This window comes from Schistocerca piceifrons, chromosome 3 (genome assembly GCF_021461385.2).
Source record: "Schistocerca piceifrons isolate TAMUIC-IGC-003096 chromosome 3, iqSchPice1.1, whole genome shotgun sequence".
NCBI lineage: Eukaryota > Metazoa > Arthropoda > Insecta > Orthoptera > Acrididae > Schistocerca > Schistocerca piceifrons.
In genome coordinates this window covers 929,613,866-929,635,527 of record NC_060140.1, presented here as the reverse complement: position 1 = coordinate 929,635,527, position 21,662 = coordinate 929,613,866, and the positions used below count along the sequence as shown (strand labels likewise).

General features: G+C 40.7%; 1 protein-coding gene across 1 annotated transcript in view; it reads left to right on the top strand.

Moving 5' to 3' along the window:
* LOC124787789 (protein Skeletor, isoforms B/C) overlaps positions 1-21,662 on the top strand; it is a 694,854-nt gene that overhangs the window by 625,983 nt on the left and 47,209 nt on the right. The window contains exon 10 of the mRNA XM_047254691.1: positions 7,710-7,886. Within this exon, the coding sequence (XP_047110647.1) occupies positions 7,710-7,886 (177 nt within the window). The remainder of the gene's footprint in view (positions 1-7,709; positions 7,887-21,662) is intronic.

Sequence of the window (21,662 nt, the reverse complement as noted above, 5' to 3'; positions counted from 1 at the left end):
AATATTCATCAAAGTATGGGGGGTGGATCTCGGGCCACACATTATCAAATACCTATTGTTATAGGTAGGAAAAGTAGGTCTTTTTTGGGATAAATCCAGACAACAGGTTCCCCTGCCTAAAGAGTATCTCCAGCAATTTAAAAAATACGGAACAATGACTCACAAGACAGATTTTAACACATCAAATATCACACATACCAGATGTCGCAAAGAAAAACAAAACATTGGAAAGAGTAACATGGGGCATTTCACAGACTTAACAATCCTCCATCAAAATATGCAACCAATAAATAATAAAATACAACTATTACAAGTTGAGCTCCAATCTTTGAACTGCACAGTAGTTTGTATTACTGAGCACTGGTGTAGAGACACAGAAATCCAACATGTTAGTATTATCATTGTATGAAAGGGGAAATTCTTACTGGAGGATTACTTCAAGGGGTGGAGGATCATGCATTTATATCAGAAAAGGAACACAGTTCAGATAAAGACGACTTCAGTACAGGAAGTGAAAACAAGCACATTGAAATATCAGCTATTGAATTAACAGGGCTTCATATCACCAAGAAATTAATCATTTTGTGTGTGTGTATAGATCTCCCAGTGGTAGTGTGAACACTTTTCTCAATAAATTAACAGATTTTCTAGATAAAGTCTCAAGTACAAAGGTCTACATAATTCTTTGTGGGGACATTAACATCAACACTAATGTCATAAATGAATCCAGCAGCACCTTCATAAACATCCTTCAAAGTTTTGGCGTGTCGCTATTGGTCAATAGTGCAACAAGGGTTACAACAATGACTGCATCGGTAATTGACCATATTGCCACAAATATGGACAGGGAAAAATGTGATGTATCTGTAAAAGATCTCAGACTGTCAGACCACCTCTGTCAAATAAAAACAGTAAAATCAGGCATCGAATCATTCCCTAAAACTACAAGCCTACAAACGACATCTATCAGAAATCATAATAAAAGATTTTTCAAAAGAGCTAGAAAAACAAAGCTGGTATGAAGTGTATAAAGAAACCAATGTGAATATGAAATTCTCTAAATTCTCCACATTGTTCAAATTGAACTTTGAAAAGGCGTTTCCAAAAGTATGCATGTCTGTATCAACATCTCACAAAAACAGATGGATAACAGCAGATATTAAGAAGTCCTCCCAAACACTTAAGCACCTCAGTTCCAAGGAAAAGATTTGTAATGTTCCAGAATTCTTAAATTTCTACCATAGATACAAAAAGATCTATAGGAAGGTGTTGATTGCTGCAAAAAGTCATTTAATGACAAAATAATATATAATGCGGAGAATAAAAGCAAAGCAGTCTGGGATGTTATAAAAAAAGAAATGGGGAGAGGCTGACAAATGCAAATTATCATACTGCTAAGGGTGGGGGATAAGGTAATAAATGATCCACAACACTTATCAAACTATGTAAACGAGCACTTTCAAGTATTGCAGAGAAATTACAGCAAAAATTCCCCAAAACAAATATAACACCTGCAAATAATATTGAACTAAATACAATGGTGTTACTTCCAACCGCAGAGAATGAAGTCAATAAAACTGTTCAAAAACTAAAAAGTCAGTAGGCTTAGATGAAGTACCAGTGTGTGTACTGAAACAATGCATAGGGACTATACAAGGCCCCTTAACAAATATAATAAATGAATCCTTCATAGCAGGGACATTTACAGAGCAGTTTAAACAGGCAAGAGTTTTAGCTTTGCTCAAAAAAAGTAATGCCAAAGACATAGAAAATTACTGGCCTATTTCCCTACTGTCACCATTCTCAAATATAATAGAAGCAATTATGAAAGACAGATTAATGAATTACCTGAATAAATACAATCTTTTAAGTGAATCACAGTTTGGTTTCTGAAGTGTCAAAAATACAGAGTCAGCCATAGTACAACTGACAAAAGTTGTACTTGATGCTCTTGATAAAGATGAGTGTGTCATAGGCATAACTTCCTAAGGCATTTGATACAGTTGATCACAAGATTCTATCAAATAAATTAGAAGCATTATGAAGAACAGGGGTAGCTAAAGACCGGTTTCAGTCATACTGAGCAGATAGAGTACAAAGAGTAGAGATAACACAGGCTTCAGATAGATCTAAACATTTAGTAAAACACTTATCAGAACCAAAATACGTTAACATAGGGATACCACAAGGTAGCATATTAGGACCAATACTATTACTGATATACATCAATGACTTTACCAGTAGTGTTATTCATGGTGAAAAAATTCTCTTCGCTGATGACAGTAATATTATAGTCACTGAGAAAACAAGAGAACTCCTTGCAGGGAAAGCAAATGAAACTCTCAAGGAAGTTTATGATTGGTCAATAAGCAATAAAGTGACACTGAACATAAATAATACTAATGCCATGAATTTCAGTTTGAAGCGAAAAAATGACAGTGTTAAATTAAATGTAGATGGCACTTCTATAGACTGTGTAACAAACGCAAAATTTCTAGGAATGAATATTGATTCTCAGTTGAAGTGGTGTGAACAAACAAAGGTACATGCAAACAGAATGTCATCAACATGTTGTACCATTAGAATCCTATCATCAGTGTGTAACCTGCAGTGACTTTTAGTTACATATTATTCATCTATACACTCAGTTCTTAGCTATTGTATTCTTTTTTGGGGGAACAAATGCACAAAATATGAACACAGTTTTTAAACTCCAGAAAAGAGCCATAAGAATAATTACCAAAAATACTAGTCGAGCTCATTGTAACGATCTGTTCAAAACACTGGGGCTTTTAACTGCTCCATGTGAATACCTTTACGAGTCAGTTGTACACATCAAAAATAACATTGGTAAGTACTGCACAAACAGATCTGTCTATGACCATACAAGAAGAGATAGACTCAACTTACATTTTGCAAGAAAAAATAAATATAAAACTCAAAACAGTATTTTCTACTGTATGAATGAAACTGTACAATAAATTATCAAAAGAGATTAAAGAAATTGCAAAAATATACATACTTAAAAAGACAGCTAAAAAGTACCTGTTATGCAATACATTTTATACATTGTAGGATTATTTAGATAAAGCAGAGTAGGGGTTCAATAGAACAATGTTATACAAATAAATAATAGTAATGATGATTTATAAAACGTCCAACATTCACATAATACCCTCACTTTGTTTTTTCCCTTCTTTTTTCCTTTCTAGAAATACTTACCCCCAAGCTAAGCATAGCATAGTACTAAAACCTCTTCCTTTTTCTGAGCTCAACATCTCACTCATTATGGAGGAATGCTGACTCAATTTTTCAGGATAGTAAATGGGAAGGTGCAGTACAGAAAATGGCCCAGAGATCACCAGTGTGTGTGTGTGTGTGTGTGTGTGTGTGTGTGTAGTGAGTGAAGTGTTATGAAACAATGTGTCTATAGTGTGTGCAGTGACTTATAGTGGGATATGAGTGAACATTGTGGCATTACATTATTTAATAAGTTATTTGTAAGAAAAGTATTGTATACCAGGAGTAAATCTAATGACTGTCTCTAACTAGAAGTTTGTAAATGTATGTGTATACGAATTAGCTTATTTTAAATTGGTCTAAATTTGTAAATACTTTGACATGTCCTATATCCTCGTAAAAAAGAGATCTACAGATGAATAAAGCTACTACTACTACTACTACTACTAATATGTTGTGTTATATCTGCACATCCTCCATGTTCAACGGAGAAAACTGAATCGCAGCAAGTACATTCTACATTCGTAGATGTTGTGTTTTGCTTCAAGAAAGGAAATTCTTTCGGAGAAAGTACATTTTCTTCTCCCCATATCAACAAGCACGTGTCTCGAAAAAAAGCGAACAACAAACAATAGACTTCACTGGCGCAAGCACACCGTGCCCTTACTGTTAAAAGCTGTTCTTTACTTTTTTATTGATACTTCTCAGTAAAAACCGGAAGACCGAGCCACTTAACAGCTACGGCCAGTCTATGAGATCTAACAGTGTGTAACTATTTCATATTCATTTGAATAGATAAGCACAAAATTTGCACATTAACCTCCGTGTAATGAGCTTTCACAAAACCTTGTTGCTTCCGAGCATCACTTTTCTGTCATAAAAATGTGATCAATACGAAGCTCACGCCATAGTGACCAGCGCTGAGCAAGTTGTTGGAAGTCTTCCCTCTGTACCACTATCAGCGTGTGCTTTCGTTCTCTGCTCTATTTAATACCTGAAACGTGACAGGTAGCGAATGCATTCCCCTGAACGTTCGAGAAAGAATAAAAATCCAGAGAGTACTAATGAAAAAGATTATTATTGACAAGGGCCTACGGAATAACGGGACATTTGGCGTCCGCTTAAATATTTGTCGAGACAACGGGACACATAACGACATGGTATAGTCCCGTTAACAACGGCAAGTCTGGTCACCTTACTCCATATGACAGTCTGTAATATGTTTCTCTCACTGTTGGTTTTCACAGTTACATCCCTCACCATCAATTTGATGTGGAGTTGCGTTATCACTGATCTAATATGTAGTGCATATTATATACGAGGCACATCTCATAAATAATGCACACTAATTTTCTTTCTTTTTTTACTTATATGGCATTTTTGCAAATTCTCTTTACAGTCCTTCAAAAAGGTCTGCCTGATTCTTTATAACTGAACCCCAACGATTCGGAAGCTCTATTCTTCCCCCCAGGACACCACTACTGTTCACCTGTAGAATGGTTCGGCTAATGGTTGTAGAAAGCTCTTCCAGATAAATATAGTGACGTCTACGCATAGGTTTTTTCAGTTTCGAAAACAATTCGAAGTCTGGCGGACGCATGTCCAGGCTGTAGGGAGGATGAGGCAACGCTCCCCACCCGTATTCCCGCAGTTTTTGGGCTACAATACTGTCGGTATGCGGTCAGACATTGTCGTGGAGAATGAATGGCCCTGCCTCGGTCAACTTGGATCGGGTTTTATGCCTTTTTCTGCACAGGTTTTGCATGAGTTTACCGTAGTACACTGCTGTATCGCTCGGTCCACGTAGGACGCTATCAGTCACCACGATTCCTTTGTGATCACAAGAAAAATTCGTCATTTGCTTGAGTTTCGATTGAATATGTAGAAATTGTTTTGGACGTGGAGACTCTGAAGCTCTCCATTCATTAGAATGTGATTTCAACTCTGGTTCAAAGCCTCTAATCCTCTTTTCATCAACAGCGACAATTCGGCACAAGAATTCTTGGCCTTCACGGTCGAATTGTTGTTCAAGCAAGGTTGCAATGTCCACGCGTTTCTGCTTCTCTTCAGCAGTCAAACAATGTGGGACCCATCTCGCAGACATATTTCTCTTCTTCAAATCATTTGTCAGAATACAGAAAACTGATGCTGGAAGGATTCTGATGGCTTCAGAGCGTTCCTTACAAACTGCACTGCGATCTCCGTCAAGAGCATTCTGCCACAAGTTTCACACTTTGTTCATCTGTTGACGTTTTTGGTCTTCGGTTTGTCGATTATCGTCTGTGCACATACGACCGCCACGAAAATGATTAACCCAGCATGGAGCTGTACTATGATCCACTGTAAACTCACCACAAACTTCATGTCCGCAACTTGTGGTCTCGTGGTCGCGTTCTCGCTACCTGACCTAGGGGTCCCGGGTTCGATTCCCGGCGGGGTCAGGGATTTTCCCCTGCCTCGAGATGACTGGTTGTTTGTGCTGTCGTTATATTTTCATCATCATTCATGAAACGCACGAGACTGGACTGAGCTAAGGTTGGGAATTTGTGCGGGTGCAGATGACAGCGCGGTTGAGCGCCACACAAACCAAACTTCACTTAACGCATTGCGGATTTCTGTCGGGGTTTTGTTGCGTAGAGTTTCGATCTTGATGGACGACCTCTCGTCTGCAGCAGTCACAGTACCCGAGACAATTGCCGGGTCCATTTCTACCTCTCGCCAGTATTATGTTAGAGTACACAGTAAAAATAAAAAAAACTGAACATGTGCTTCTTCCCCAAACTCCCAAAAACATCTAACAATTTTCATTGTTGTGGCGTCAAACAGTCGACAGTAATACCACAGTCTAACATAACAGTCGCGACACTCACTGGTTTAAAAGTTGTTACCGTTTCACAGATGGAGCAACACTAGCGCTCCAAGTGGCCAGTAAGGTGAACGTCAGACACGTCGTAAGCATGTTTGTTTTGCATCCTTTTCCTACGTAATTTACGAAATATTTGAGTTATTTTCTTGCCTCCAAGGGTTTGTGTAGTATCAGAAGGCATATATGTTTCTAAAAATGATTCTAAAATAAGCGCAAGTATGGACAAAAACCATGAATCGAGTGAGAAGCTACAACACATTCGTGAAGAAACACTTGTGACGTTGGATAGAATTGCGACTTACCACGTTGATATCTATAAACACACAGATTCACGCGTAAGAAGCACAGACATGTACCTCTACATGCGAAAGCGATCGTCAGTTCATTATCGTTCTGTAGGCGTACTGTGTTTGTCACTGTCGCCTGTTGCGACAAGCACGACCTTCATCTTTATATTATTCTAAGTGGGACAAGCAACTGGCAAATAGTGGGGAAATATGTTGGAAACTTTATAATGTGCTAATTACATTACATTTTACGCAAAACCAAATATTTGAATAATTTTCAAACAATCTGTCAGTGAATAAGGCGCTAAAAATATCATACGAAGGGAGCAAGGGAAATTAAGTGACTAACAACAGAAGTGAATGAAATACATACCTACCTACAGACTTCAACATTCGTTTGTCTTTGTTCACTTCATCCTTTTGATACAATTTCTGTCGCTGTCTGTAGGCACTTTCCTTTCCCTGTAATAGTTTTGCTCGAAGTCTAGCGATCTGCAATTTCTGACACTTCACACGTTTTTGTAAGACACGAATAACTGCACTTAATCTAACCACTTCATCGTCAAAGCAGGTCTGTGTTGACGATTCACACGAATCTGGCACCGATACATGGAGAGTTGAACTGGCTGCTTCTGTGTCATTCGACTGTTTCAGAGCTTCAAACGGATTGTCGAATCTTTGTGCCCGTTTCCTCTTCAGCGTCAGTTTAGGTGGCTTATTTGGGATGTCAAACAGTGTGAGTACTGCATTTCACACGAGTTTATTATTGTTGCATTCATGGACTGGTTTTGTTCGAAATGTAGCGAACAAAACCTAATATTATTATACAGGTAAAATGGGTCTTTTTTCATAAGCTATACTCGTCTGCTATTAACTAGCCATTTTCTGCTCCCAAAACGAAAGATTAATCATTAATACACATGTAGTTTGCAAAGTGAATCCTGACGATACAGTTTAGTAACATGATGGTACCTGTATATACCTCTCAGGATCCTTACGAAACCTAAAAAAAGACAGCTGTGGTGTCTTCTTGCTGTTGTTGCTGCAATTTATTGCGCTACAAACGCTCCCGCTTATAAAAACCATTGTAGAAATCAAAACAAACAACCACTATTCGCTTTCGTGATCGCGCCGAACTCACAGTTCAACTTACTGACCGCTTGGGGCGCTGCTGGCGAGGTGAGCAACAAAATAGAGGCGAAGTGTCGCGACTGTTATGTTAGACTGTGGTAATACTAATCTGTGCATTGTTTATGAAATTTCCCTCGAAAGAACGTCAGTGGCAGCTGTGATAATGATTTCTATTGTCTTTGCAGATGACATACGGATTGACTTCAGCAGCCGTGATGATAACGACTGCGTGATATCCCCATCAGATGTGACAGAAGCACCTACAATCCAACCCTGGCCAGTCGAAAAAATCCTGGGAGAAACACAATTCACGGCACGCATCGGGCCCACTGGTGGGAAGCGCGGTTACACCCCAATCACAGGTATGGTATATTCATCAGCTTCATTTGTGCTCTCAGGTGTCTTCTGATAAATCTGCCCACTGGAGGGAAACGCGGTTACACCCCAATCACAGGTATGGTACATTCATCAGCTTCATTTGTGCTCTCAGGTGTCTTCTGATAAATCTGCCCACTGGAGGGAAACGCGGTTACACCGCAATCACAGGTATGGTACATTCATCAGCTTCATTTGTGCTCTCAGGTGTCTTCTGATAAATCTGCCCACTGGAGGGAAACGCGGTTACACCCCAGTCACAGGTATGGACATTCATCAGCTTCATTTGTGCTCTCAGGTGTCTTCTGATAAATCTGCCCACTGGAGGGAAACGCGGTTACACCCCAGTCACAGGTATGGTACATTCATCAGCTTCATTTGTGCTCTCAGGTGTCTTCTGATAAACCTGCCCACTGGAGGGAAACGCGGTTACACCCCAATCACAGGTATGGTACATTCATCAGCTTCATTTGTGCTCTCAGGTGTCTTCTGATAAATCTGCCCACTGGAGGGAAACGCGGTTACACCGCAATCACAGGTATGGTACATTCATCAGCTTCATTTGTGCTCTCAGGTGTCTTCTGATAAATCTGCCCACTGGAGGGAAACGCGGTTACACCCCAGTCACAGGTATGGACATTCATCAGCTTCATTTGTGCTCTCAGGTGTCTTCTGATAAATCTGCCCACTGGAGGGAAACGCGGTTACACCCCAGTCACAGGTATGGTACATTCATCAGCTTCATTTGTGCTCTCAGGTGTCTTCTGATAAACCTGCCCACTGGAGGGAAACGCGGTTACACCCCAATCACAGGTATGGTACATTCATCAGCTTCATTTGTGCTCTCAGGTGTCTTCTGATAAATCTGGCCACTGGAGGGAAACGCGGTTACACCCCAATCACAGGTATGGTACATTCATCGGCTTCATTTGTGCTCTCAGGTGTCTTCTCATAAATCTGCCCACTGGAGGGAAACGCGGTTACATCCCAATCACAGGTATGGTACATTCATCAGCTTCATTTGTGCTCTCAGGGGTCTTCTGATAAACCTGCCCACTGGAGGGAAACGCGGTTACACGCAAATCACAGGTATGGTACATTCATTTGCTTCACTGGTGCTCTAAGGTGTCTTCTCATAAATCTGCCCACTGGAGGGAAACGCAGTTACACCCCAATCACAGGTATGGTACATTCATCGGCTTCATTTGTGCTCTCAGGTGTCTTCTCATAAATCTGCCCACTGGAGGGAAACGCGGTTACATCCCAATCACAGGTATGGTACATTCATCAGCTTCATTTGTGCTCTCAGGTGTCTTCTGATAAACCTGCCCACTGGAGGGAAACGCGGTTACGCCCCAATCACAGGTATGGTATATTCATCAGCTTCATTTGTGCTCTCAGGTGTCTTCTGATAAATCTGCCCACTGGAGGGAAACGCGGTTACACCCCAATCACAGGTATGGTACATTCATCAGCTTCATTTGTGCTCTCAGGTGTCTTCTGATAAATCTGCCCACTGGAGGGAAACGTGGTTACACCCCAATCACAGGTATGGTACATTCATCAGCTTCATTTGTGCTCTCAGGTGTCTTCTGATAAATCTGCCCACTGGAGGGAAACGCGGTTACACCCCAATCACAGGTATGGTACATTCATCGGCTTCATTTGTGCTCTCAGGTGTCTTCTCATAAATCTGCCCACTGGAGGGAAACGCGGTTACATCCCAATCACAGGTATGGTACATTCATCGGCTTCATTTGTGCTCTCAGGTGTCTTCTGATAAACCTGCCCACTGGAGGGAAAACGCGGTTACACGCAAATCACAGGTATGGTACATTCATTTGCTTCACTGGTGCTCTAAGGTGTCTTCTCATAAATCTGCCCACTGGAGGGAAACGCGGTTACACCCCAATCACAGGTATGGTACATTCATCGGCTTCATTTGTGCTCTCAGGTGTCTTCTCATAAATCTGCCCACTGGAGGGAAACGCGGTTACATCCCAATCACAGGTATGGTACATTCATCAGCTTCATTTGTGCTCTCAGGTGTCTTCTGATAAACCTGCCCACTGGAGGGAAACGCGGTTACACCCCAATCACAGGTATGGTATATTCATCAGCTTCATTTGTGCTCTCAGGTGTCTTCTGATAAATCTGCCCACTGGAGGGAAACGTGGTTACACCCCAATCACAGGTATGGTACATTCATCAGCTTCATTTGTGCTCTCAGGTGTCTTCTGATAAATCTTCCCACTGGAGGGAAACGCGGTTACACCCCAATCACAGGTATGGTACATTCATCGGCTTCATTTGTGCTCTCAGGTGTCTTCTCATAAACCTGCCCACTGGAGGGAAACGCGGTTACATCCCAATCACAGGTATGGTACATTCATCGGCTTCATTTGTGCTCTCAGGTGTCTTCTGATAAACCTGCCCACTGGAGGGAAACGCGGTTACACCCCAATCACAGGTATGGTACATTCATTTGCTTCACTGGTGCTCTAAGGTGTCTTCTCATAAATCTGCCCACTGGAGGGAAACGCGGTTACACCCCAATCACAGGTATGGTACATTCATCGGCTTCATTTGTGCTCTCAGGTGTCTTCTCATAAATCTGCCCACTGGAGGGAAACGCGGTTACATCCCAATCACAGGTATGGTACATTCATCAGCTTCATTTGTGCTCTCAGGTGTCTTCTGATAAACCTGCCCACTGGAGGGAAACGCGGTTACACCCCAATCACAGGTATGGTATATTCATCAGCTTCATTTGTGCTCTCAGGTGTCTTCTGATAAATCTGCCCACTGGAGGGAAACGCGGTTACACCCCAATCACAGGTATGGTACATTCATCAGCTTCATTTGTGCTCTCAGGTGTCTTCTGATAAATCTGCCCACTGGAGGGAAACGCGGTTACACCCCAATCACAGGTATGGTACATTCATCGGCTTCATTTGTGCTCTCAGGTGTCTTCTCATAAATCTGCCCACTGGAGGGAAACGCGGTTACATCCCAATCACAGGTATGGTACATTCATCGGCTTCATTTGTGCTCTCAGGTGTCTTCTGATAAACCTGCCCACTGGAGGGAAACGCGGTTACACGCAAATCACAGGTATGGTACATTCATTTGCTTCACTGGTGCTCTAAGGTGTCTTCTCATAAATCTGCCCACTGGAGGGAAACGCGGTTACACCCCAATCACAGGTATGGTACATTCATCGGCTTCATTTGTGCTCTCAGGTGTCTTCTCATAAATCTGCCCACTGGAGGGAAACGCGGTTACATCCCAATCACAGGTATGGTACATTCATCAGCTTCATTTGTGCTCTCAGGTGTCTTCTGATAAACCTGCCCACTGGAGGGAAACGCGGTTACACCCCAATCACAGGTATGGTATATTCATCAGCTTCATTTGTGCTCTAAGGTGTCTTCTGATAAATCTGCCCACTGGAGGGAAACGCGGTTACACCCCAATCACAGGTATGGTACATTCATCAGCTTCATTTGTGCTCTCAGGTGTCTTCTGATAAATCTGCCCACTGGAGGGAAACGCGGTTACACCCCAATCACAGGTATGGTACATTCATCAGCTTCATTTGTGCTCTCAGGTGTCTTCTGATAAATCTGCCCACTGGAGGGAAACGCGGTTACACCCCAATCACAGGTATGGTACATTCATCGGCTACATTTGTGCTCTCAGGTGTCTTCTCATAAATCTGCCCACTGGAGGGAAACGCGGTTACATCCTAATCACAGGTATGGTACATTCATCAGCTTCATTTGTGCTCTCAGGTGTCTTCTGATAAACCTGCCCACTGGAGGGAAACGCGGTTACACGCAAATCACAGGTATGGTACATTCATTTGCTTCACTGGTGCTCTAAGGTGTCTTCTGACAAACTTGCCGTTTCATATGTGTGTATTCATGTACTAGGTCAGGCACAAAAATAAATGTTGTGAATTCATTATTTCAAGGATGTTTCTCGATGATATCTAAATACAGAGATAATAGAAAGAGGAAACTCCCCTTTGATTTTCGACATTATTTCAATAAACAACGATACCTGTCACAACTGATAACATTTTGATAATCTGTTATGTGTAGACTGTATGCCTGATAATTAAGCTGCCGTTATATTATGTCTAAAAAACTTCTTCTTAACGGCTGGCAACAGTTAGGAGTCCGATGGCTCAAACTTAGGTGCTTCCCCATAAGAGCTTCGGTAGCCATTTCTGTATGAATTATCCAAACGGTGTCTATGCCTATAACAACAATGCAGGACATGCTGCAGGGATCAATACTAGAAACGAAAGACAGCACTGCGTCTTTCACGTACAAGCATCCTGGCACGTGAGGTGAAGAAGTATTAAGAGACAGGTGCCTGTGTGATGCAACGCAGCCCACAGTGTCTGAGTGTGGTTGAACTATTGGTTTGGGAACAAGCATGAGGAACAACATTTCTTAGCCGCATTGCCAAAGCGAGAATGGAAATAACACCAAGCAGAACGGCATGTAGCATCATCCGTCGAGGTGGCTGAGGCTGAAGCAGCAGTGGAGGGGGTTGTGTTTGTAGATTCCTCTGATGGCAGTGCTGCAGTAGAGCTGGTAAGAGAGGAGTTACGGCGGCGGCTGCCAGGTGGCATTTGGTCCACACGTGTGCGCGGAGTGAGTCGTGCGTACTCTGTACCGAGCAATGGAAATTGCTGCACAGGTGTGCCAACCCCTGAGGCCTGAGAGCCCCCCAGGGGGGTATGGGAGAGTGGCAGAATGTTGTAAGCCTGGTCTGCAATGAGCAACCAGGTGGTCCAAAGTGTAGCATCCAGCATATGATGTGTGTCAATCATAGTGATAAAGCCAGAGCTGTGATGGGGATCTGGAATGCAGTGACTCGTGGCTGATGATGAGGCAGGTAGCTTCCTTTGTAGATCTGAATAGGCTCTCGCATATGGTGGGGTTGGGCAAATTCATATTTGTCCGAAGTGGGAGGCGAAGCCACAATGTCGCAAATCAGGTCCAGTTCATCATGGACGTGACATAGTAAACAAAGGAATTTGAGTTGTCATCAGAGATGCCGTGCAGCTGCGGGATGTGGTCAACTGAGGCAAACCATGTGGTCCTTGCGAAGGGGTGATAGCTTAGGCCAAAGGATGGGGGAGTCTTGGCGTAACTGTTTGTTGAAAACTGTCACTCCCTATCCATAGCTCTGCAGCGTAACTGGCTCGGGTGCAGTAGCGGTGTACCAGTTCGTGACACTGTCAGTGGTATGCAGCACAGTAGGCACATTTGGCTCAACTGTGGTTGAGAAATCAACGAGTCAGTTGTTTGATGGAGTAACACAAACAGGAGTAGAAGGGACCAGCACGGAAGAGTCAACCGTAATCGACTGATGTGCGAAAAACAACGGAGTACAGTTTCCGGGCCCCTCCCCTACAGGCGCATTAAAATTGTTAAAATCGCCTAACGTTTGTGGAACACATGTGGCAGACGCGGCCGGAACACTCATAAAGCAGATGCTCCCTTCTTGAGCGTCCGGCTCGATTTGTACTGCCACTGACTCGGGTGGAAAGCTCACACTGGCACTAGGTAAATTTGTAAACATAGTCACTGGGGTTTGAGCACATTGTGTCGGCCATTGTTGAACACTCAGAACATGTGGAAATTTCACATTCAACATAAAATTTTCATGCGAAGTTTTGTGCAGGAAAAACATTCTGTTGGTACGGAACACTGCCACACAACTGCTGATTCATGTACAATAACGAAAACTTATTTTTCGTACCTGATGCCGGCACACATGGTTGTGGGAATGTAGAAGCACTGTCTGCTGAGTACTGCTAGCCTTTGTGTTCAGAAACTGCATCGAACAATTGCGAACACGAGGTGGATAATTCGAAAACAATTCGAAAGTGTCCAGTGGAAAACCTAGTTGGCATAAGTGCAGTGTAGCAGGCAGCAAGCGATCCATTGTGTATTGCTCGATGGAACTAGAGTTCGTTATAGCATTCGAGAATAAATTCGGGGTCACCAGTATGGGTTTAGTGTTGTAGGATTGCCGGATCCAACGATGTACACTATACTCCATGTAATAAGCACTATTTTATTGGTCTGGAGCACACATACACAGATATACACATCTCTTGATTCTCAGTACATGTGTTTACCACTTCGTGCGATACCACAGGCTGCTCCCACAGAGCTTGAAAACAAAGATGTTATAAGCGACTTGGTTGATAGTCACCACAGCCTTTTCTAGGTATAATCAGACAATTTGGGAAAATTACCACATGGTATAGGCATCAGTTGCTATTATAGGCAATAATAAAATGTTGTTGTTGTTGTTGTGGTCTTCAATCCTGAGACTGGTTTGATGCAGCTCTCCATGTTACTCTATCCTGTGCAAGCTTCTTCATCTCCCAATACCTACTGCAACCTACATCCTTCTGAATCTGCTTAGTGTATTCGTCTCTTGGTCTCCATCTACGATTTTTACCCTCCACGCTGCCCTCCAATGCTAAATTTGTGATCCCTTGATGCCTCAAAACATGTCCTACCAGCCGATCCCTTCTTCTAGTCAAGTTGTGCCACAAACTTCTCTTCTCACCAATCCTATTCAATACCTCCTCATTAGTTACGTGATCTACCCACCTTATCTTCAGCATTCTTCTGTAGCACCACATTTCAAAAGCTTCTATTCTCTTCTTGTCCAAACTAGTTATCGTCCATGTTTCACTTCCATACATGGCTACACTCCATACAAATACTTTCAGAAACGACTTCCTGACACTTAAATCTATACTCAATGTTAACAAATTTCTCTTCTTCAGAAACAATTTCCTTGCCATTGCCAGTCTACATTTTATATCCTCTCTACTTCGACCATCATCAGTTATTTTACTCCCTAAATAGCAAAACGCCTTTACTACTTTAAGTGTCTCATTTCCTAATCTAATTCCCTCAGCATCACCCGATTTAATTTGACTACATTCCATTATCCTTGTTTTGCTTTTGTTGATGTTCATCTTATATCCTCCTTTCAAGACACTGTTCATTCCGTTCAACTGCTCTTCCAAGTCCTTAGCAGTTAGACTGGGATGAGGTGTACCATGAACCTGATGCCAATTTAAAATATAATTTATTTCATGACATTTTTGTAAATGCATTTGAAAACTGCTTCCCCAAGAAAATAGTTAAATATACTCGTAAGAAACCTTATAAGAAACCATGGCTTACTAAAGGTATAAAAATATTTTGTAACCGGAAAAGGTAAATGTATCTGACGGCAAGAAAGAGTAGTGACCCAGAAACTATCAAAAATTATAAAAACTACTGTGTTATATTAAGAAAAAAAATCCAGGAGTATGTGTATCATGTCTGAAATCAGCAACTCTGATAATAAAATTAAAACAATTTGGAATATTATTAAAAGAGAAACAGGTCAACCAAGAACAGAGGAAGACAGTATTACCATCAAACTGAATGAAAACTTTACGAACAAAAAGTCAGAAGTTGAAAATATTTTTAATAATCATTTTCTAAATGTTGTGGATATAGTAGGATCCAGGTGTTCATTAGAAGATGCTAGGCTGTTAATGGAAGAGGCCATACCTATGCAATTTGATACAATTGAAATCTCACCCACTTCTCCCTCTGAAATTAGGAAAATAATAAACTTACTTAAAAGCAAAAACTCACATGGAATTGATGGCATTTCCAGCAAAATACTAAAAGCTTGTTCTCAACAGATAAGTAAGATTCTCAGCCACCTGTGTAATAGCTCTCTGGAACAGGGCATTTTCCCTGATAGACTGAAATATGCTATTGTTATACCTTTGCATAAAAAGGGGGATAGATCTGATGTCAACAATTACCGTCCAATCTCCCTTCTAACAGCTTTATCCAAAATTTTTGAGAAAGTAATGTATTCAAGAGTAGCTTCACATATCTGTAAAAATGAAGTACTAACAAAATGTCAGTTTGGTTTCCAGAAAGGTTTTTCAACAGAAAATGCCATATATGCTTTCACCAGTCAAATTTTGAATGATCTGAATAACCGAACACCACCCATTGGGATTTTTTGTGATCTCTCAAAGGCTTTTGATTGTGTAAATCATGAAATTCTGCTAGACAAGCTCAAGTATTGTGGCATGAGTGGGACAGTGCACAAATGGTTTAATTCGTACCTAACTGGAAGAGTGCAGAAAGTTGAAATAAGTAGTTCTCGTAACACACAAAGATCAGCACATTCCTCAAACTGGGGAACTATCAAGAATGGGGTTCCACAAGGGTCAGTCTTGGGTCCTTTGTTGTTCTTATTATATATTAATGACTTGCCATTCTATATTCATGAAGAGGCAAAGTTAGTTCTCTTTGCTGATGATACAAGTATAGTAATCACACCTGAGAAACAAGAATTAACTGATGAAATTGTCAATACTGTCTTTCAGAAAATTACTAAGTGGTTCCTTGTAAACGGACTCTCACTGAATTTTGATAAGACACAGTACATACAGTTCCGTACAGTGAATGGTATGACGCCATTAATAAATATAGACCTTAATCAGAAGCATATAGCTAAGGTAGAATATTCCAAATTTTTAGGTATGTCCATTGATGAGAGATTAAATTGGAAGAAACACATTGATGATCTGCTGAAACGTTTGAGTTCAGCTACTTATGCAATAAGGGTCATTGCAAATTTTGGTGATAAACATCTTAGTAAATTAGCTTACTACGCCTATTTTCACTCATTGCTTTCATATGGCATCATATTTTGGGGTAATTCATCACTGAGGAATAAAGTATTTATTGCACAAAAGCGTGTAATCAGAATAATAGCTGGAGTCCACCCAAGATCATCCTGCAGACATTTATTTAAGGATCTAGGGATATTCACAGTAGCTTCTCAGTATATATACTCTCTTATGAAATTTGTTATTAACAACCAAACCCAATTCAAAAGTAATAGCAGTGTGCATAACTACAATACCAGGAGAAAGGACGATCTTCACTATTCAAGATTAAATCTAACTTTGGCACAGAAAGGGGTGAATTATACTGGCACTAAAGTCTTTGGTCACTTACCAAATAGTATCAAAAGTCTGACAGATAACCAACAAGTATTTAAGAAGAAATTAAAAGAATTTCTGAATGACAACTCCTTCTACTCCATAGAGGAATTTTTAGATATAAATTAAGAAAAAAAACATATTTAAAAAAAATAATAAAAATAAAAAATAAAGAAAAACAAAAAACACAAAAAATAAAGTTGTTATATGAACTTAAGTATGTTGTTAAATTAACCTAATTATGTCATGTATTGGAAAATTCGACTCGTTCCACATCATTACGAAATATCGTATTCATGATCCATGGAACTAGTATTAATGTAATCTAATCTAATCTAACCTTTGCTGTCTCTGACAGAATTACAATGTTATCGGCGAACCTCAAAGTTTTCACTTCTTCTCCATGAATTTTAATACCTACTCTGAATTTTTCTTTTGTTTCCTTTACTGCTTGCTCAATATACAGATTGAATAACATCGGAGAGAGGCTACGACACGGTCTCACTCCTTTCCCAACCACTGCTTCCCTTTCATGCCCCTCGACTCTTATTACTGCCCTCTGGTTTCTGTACAAATTGTAAATAGACTTTCGCTCCCTGTATTTTACCCCTGCCACCTTCAGAATTTGAAAGAGAGTATTCCAGTTAACATTGTCAAAAACTTTCTCTAAGTCTACAAATGCCAGAAACGTAGGTTTGCCTTTTCTTAATCTTTCTTCTAAGATAAGTCGTAAGGTTAGTCTTGCCTCATGTGTCCCAATATTTTTACGGAATCCAAACTGATCTTCCCCGAGGTCCGCTTCTACCAGTTTTTCCATTCGTCTATAAAGAATTCGCGTTAGTATTTTGCAGCTGTGACTTATTAAACTGATAGTTCGGTAATTTTCACATCTGTCAACACCTGCTTTCTTTGGGATTGGAATTATTATATTCTTCTTGAAGTCTGAGGGTATTTCGCCTGTCTCATACATCTTGCTCACCAGATGGTAGAGTTTTGTCATGACTGGCTCTCCCAAGGCCATCAGTAGTTCTAATGGAATGTTGTCTACTCCTGGGGCCTTGTTTCGACTCTGGTCTTTCAGTGCTCTGTCAAACTCTTCACGCAGTATCTTATCTCCCATTTTGTCTTCATCTACATCCTCTTCCATTTCCATAATATTGTCCTCAAGTACATCGCCCTTGTATAAATCCTCTATATACTCCTTCCACCTTTCTCCCTTCCCTTCTTTGCTTAGAACTGGGTTGCCATCTGAGCTCTTGATATTCGTACAAGTGGTTCTCTTCTCTCCAAAGGTTTCTTTAATTTTCCTGTAGGCAGTATCTATCTTACCCCTAGTGAGACAAGCCTCTACATCCTTACATTTGTCCTCTAGCCAGCCCTGCTTAGCCATTTTGCACTTCCTGTCGATCTCATTTTTGAGACGTTTGTATTCGTTTTTGCCTGCTTCATTTACTGCATGTTTATATTTTCTCCTTTCATCAATTAAATTCAATATATCTTCTGTTACCCAAGGATTTCTATTAGCCCTCGTCTTTTTACCTACTTGATCGTCTGCTGCCTTCACTACTTCATCCCTCAGAGCTACCCATTCTTCTTCTAGTGTATTTCTTTCTCCCATTCCTGTCACTCTCTACAACCTCTGGTTCTTTCAGTTTATCCAGGTCCCATCTCCTTAAATTCCCACCTTTTTGCAGTTTCTTCAGTTTCAATCTGCAGTTCATAACCAATAGATTGTGGTCAGAATCCACATCTGCCCCTGGAAATGTCTTACAATTTAAAACCTGGTTCCTAAATCTCTGTCTTACCATTATATAATCTATCTGATACCTTTTAGTATCTCCAGGATTCTTCCAGGTATACAACCTTCTTTTATGATTCTTGAACCAAGTGTTAGCTATGATTAAGTTATGCTCTGTGCAAAATTCTACAAGGCGGCTTCCTCTTTCATTTCTTCCCCCCAATCCATATTCACCTACTATGTTTCCTTCTCTCCCTTTTCCTACTGACGAATTCCAGTCACCCATGACTATTAAATTTTCGTCTCCCTTCACTACCGGAATAATTTCTTTTATCTCGTCATACATATCATCAATTTCTTCATCACCTGCAGAGCTAGTTGGCATATATATTCGTATTACTGTAGTAGGCATGGGCTTTGTGTCTATCTTGGCCACAATAATATGTTCACTATACTGTTTGTAGTAGCTTACCCACACTCCTATTTTTTTATTCATTATTAAACCTACTCTTGCATTACCCCTGTTTGATTTTGTATTTATAACCCTGTAATCACCTGACCAAAAGTCTTGTTCCTCCTGCCACCGAACTTCACTAATTCCCACTATATCTAACTTTAACCTATCCATTTCCCTTTTTAAATTTTCTAATTTACCTGCCCGATTAAGGGATCTGACATTCCACACTCCGATCCGTAGAACGCCAGTTTTCTTTCTCCTGATAACGACGTCCTCTTGAGTAGTCCCCGCCCAGAGATCTGAATGGGGGACTATTTTACCTCCGGAATATTTTACCCAAGAGGACGCTATCGTCATTTAACCATACAGTAAAGCTGCATGCCCTCGGGAAAAATTACGGCCATAGTTTCCCCTTGCTTTCAGCCGTTCGCAGTACCAGCACAGCAAGGCCGTTTTGGTTAATGTTACAAGGCCAGATCAGTCATTCATCCAGACTGTTGCCCCTGCAACTACTGAAAAGGCTGCTGCCCCTCTTCAGGAACCACATGTTTGTCTGGCCTCTCAACAGATACCCCTCCGTTGTGGTTGCACCTACGGTACGGCCATCTGTATCGCTGAGGCACGCAAGCCGCCCCACCAACGGCAAGGTCAATGGTTCATGGGGGGGGGAATAATAAAATATTAAATTAAAAATGAAAAGAGGAAGACGTAAAGGGATTGAACTATGGAGAGCAGGGTCACATCTGTGTTTCCGGGGAAGATGAGGGGTATAAATTTCAACTCATAAAATATTGCATGATAACTGAGCTTACTGATCAAAACTTCTGGTAATCATAATTGAGATGTCAAACGTAATCAAGAGACTTAAAGAGACCCATAGAACAGGGAGGTATCAGTCAGGCAGCTGCTGTCAATACTTCATTACATCACTAATAAAATTCGGCCTATTTGTAACTGTGGCATCAAATGTGATTAAGAGTCCCAAAGAGCTGGGACATAACAGCCAAATAGCCACTGTCAATGCTCCATTATATTACCTAGAAGCAACATGAAAAAAAGCTTATGACAGTAGGAAAAAGGAGGCTACTGAAGCATGTCAGGGTTACCTAACTTAGGCAGATAGGCATATTCAGTGAGTAGAAAAATAATCTCACGAGTGCAAAAAAACATCCATAGAACAGCTAGGCTGGTACACCTTTGGCAAATGACTGGGCACTAATAAGAATAAAGAAACAGCTAAAGTTTTATAGCAAAAATAAGAAGCAATGATGTCAGAAACAAAGCTAACCAGAAAACTAACTGTAACGATGACAACTTACCCATGAAGAAACTGCCCCATGAACACAAATATGGTCTGTTTACAATACTGTAATGACATGCTGTCATGTCAGCTACTAGACTGCCAAGCAAGTGTCAGGACCTAATGGAGCCATAGTGAGGAAAGGCTCACTCTTCCAATAAATTCAGTTTCTTACCTTTGTTGGCCACATGAAGGTTTTCAAGGTTTCCTAAACCTGGGGGCTAATGGTCCCCTTTCCCAACACATCATGTATTCTGGCCATTGGTCCCCAGATTTATAAAACCTTAAAATCCTTCACATGGCCAAAAATGGCAAGAAACTGAATTTTTTTGAGAGAGTTTGAAATTTTTAAGCCTATCGTTTTCAGATTTCCAAATCTAATACATGAATAAATCTTCAAAGCATCAAACCTTTTTTGATATTAAATTATGGTTGCCACTTATATTACTTATTGATAATTGTTTTTACACCTTAGCCATCAATTAGTTAAGTTTTAGGGCACTACCTCATGAGCCTTTTCTCACTATGGCTCCACGGGGCCCAGGCACTTGCTTGGTGGTTTAGTTGCCGGTATGACAGCGCATGATCACAGTGTCATAAACAGACCACATTTGCGTTCATGAGATGGTTTCTTTGTTGGTAAGTTATCATCGTTACAGTTTGTTTTCTGGTTAGTTTTGTTTCTGGCATCACTGCTTCATATTTTTATTATAAAATTTTAGCTATTTCTTTATTCATATTAGTGGCCAGTCATTAGCCTAAGGCGTATTAGCCTAGACATTATATGGATGTATTTTGCTCTTGCAAGGTTATTTTTCTGCTCACTGAATATGCCTATTCGCATAAGTTGGGTACCCCTAACACTCTTTAGTAGCTCTCTTTCCCCTATTGACATAACCTTTTTTTCATGTTGCTTCTGGGTAATGTAATGAAGCAGTGACAGTGGCTATTTCGCTGTTACCTCCCAGTTCTTTGGGACTCTTAATCACATTTGATGTGTCAGTTACCAGTAACAATAATTTTATTAGTGATGTAATGAAGCATTGACAGTGACTGTCTGGTTGTTATCTTCCAGTTCTATGGGTCTCTTAATAATGTTTAGCACCTGAATTACAATTAGCAGAAGTTTTTATTGGTAAGCTCAGTTATGGAGCAATATTTTATAAGTTGAAATTTATACCTCTCACCTCTCCCTGAAACA